Raw genomic sequence first — 1,278 nt, 5'->3', positions numbered from 1 at the left:
TATGTAAATTAACAACCACGCTAAATGTGAATCGAGTTAATCGCGTGCATTGCTGGTAATGATATATCTCTTAAAAGTTCGAAGTCCGTATGACCCTATAATAATATAATAATTGCTACCACTGCCAATCGTCCACTGCTCAATGCTCATAATATAGTAGCTATATGTACAGCATACGCCATACGCTGTTATTCATTTTCGACCGCTGCACTCGCTGCAGTTATCCAGTTGTTGAATTTATAACTTCGCTTCGTCGTTTGTTTCTCTATAACACAAATAAGGTACCTATATTAAATAGTTAATTATAACTTAACTACGCTTTGCAGATGACTGCTACTGAATTGAGACTCTCATATCGACTAATTATGTATGATTACTACATTTATAGTTTTGTGAGAAATGTATTATTGGAATAAGATCAATTTTGACAAAACAATGTATATAAAATATACCTACAACCTACTTAAGTAATATATTAATTGTAGCGACTACATTTTTTATGCGCATTAACTATTATATATATTATATACCACAATACCTACTCAGAATCTGAAATCTAAACAATAATTTTTTGGTATTTTGTTACTTTACCGGACACCCTTTATTTTGCAATTTTTTTTTTTAGACTTATGTAGTTAATTATACTGAGAACGATGGTGGAGTCAGAATTTGGCGGTCGGACTTAGTTTCGAAGTTATAGCTTAATGAAGTTCGCTATTTTACGATTTTTGCACGTTCGCGCGTCACTAGTTTACTGCACCTATAAGGTACGAATATTAATTTTTTTTCGCTCTTACCTGAAAACTCGATAGCAATTAATCTATTATTGTAATAATTGTAGTATAGGCTTAGTGCCTTAGTACATAAGGTTCATTAGTCATGTTGCCATAATATAATATTTATCAATCGGAATATAATATTATGTGAACGAGAACGACTTATCAGTTAGATATGACTGATATGGGCTGATCATTTTTACCACGGTATTCTGTTTTACCCACGGTTTAAGATATCTTAGACCGTGGTTTTACCTCATTTTATTTGTGTTTCACGCACGGTAAAAGCGCAGAATAATGGTACTATTATGATAGTAGTATACTAGTATCTATAACCTATGTTTCACTCAAATTTCAAAAACTCAAAAGTTAAAAGTATAATAGTAAAAAGGTGGGTAAGTGGATATCGCTCTGCTGTACAGTAGGTTAGAAGTGGGTCACTGTATAATGGACAGTATTAAATTTGAATTCAATGATATAATATCACTGTATAAGAAAAACG

At 32.0% G+C, this 1,278-nt stretch overlaps 1 protein-coding gene across 7 annotated transcripts in view; it reads left to right on the top strand.

Annotated features, from left to right (window-relative positions):
- Positions 1-1,278, top strand: part of LOC100163256 (facilitated trehalose transporter Tret1) — a 17,455-nt gene that overhangs the window by 3,923 nt on the left and 12,254 nt on the right. The window contains exon 1 of one of the 7 annotated variants that reach the window (XM_008185787.3): positions 19-281. The exons of 5 other annotated variants lie outside the window; for them this stretch is intronic. In XM_008185787.3, the coding sequence (XP_008184009.1) occupies positions 165-281 (117 nt within the window). In that variant the 5' untranslated portion in view covers positions 19-164. Of the gene's footprint in view, positions 1-18; positions 282-1,278 lie in introns of those variants that run through there. One more of the 7 variants, XM_016805181.2, reaches the window with a different exon arrangement.

The sequence above is a fragment of the Acyrthosiphon pisum genome, chromosome A2 (assembly GCF_005508785.2).
Source record: "Acyrthosiphon pisum isolate AL4f chromosome A2, pea_aphid_22Mar2018_4r6ur, whole genome shotgun sequence".
NCBI lineage: Eukaryota > Metazoa > Arthropoda > Insecta > Hemiptera > Aphididae > Acyrthosiphon > Acyrthosiphon pisum.
This window is presented reverse-complemented; position numbering and strand designations above follow the sequence as displayed.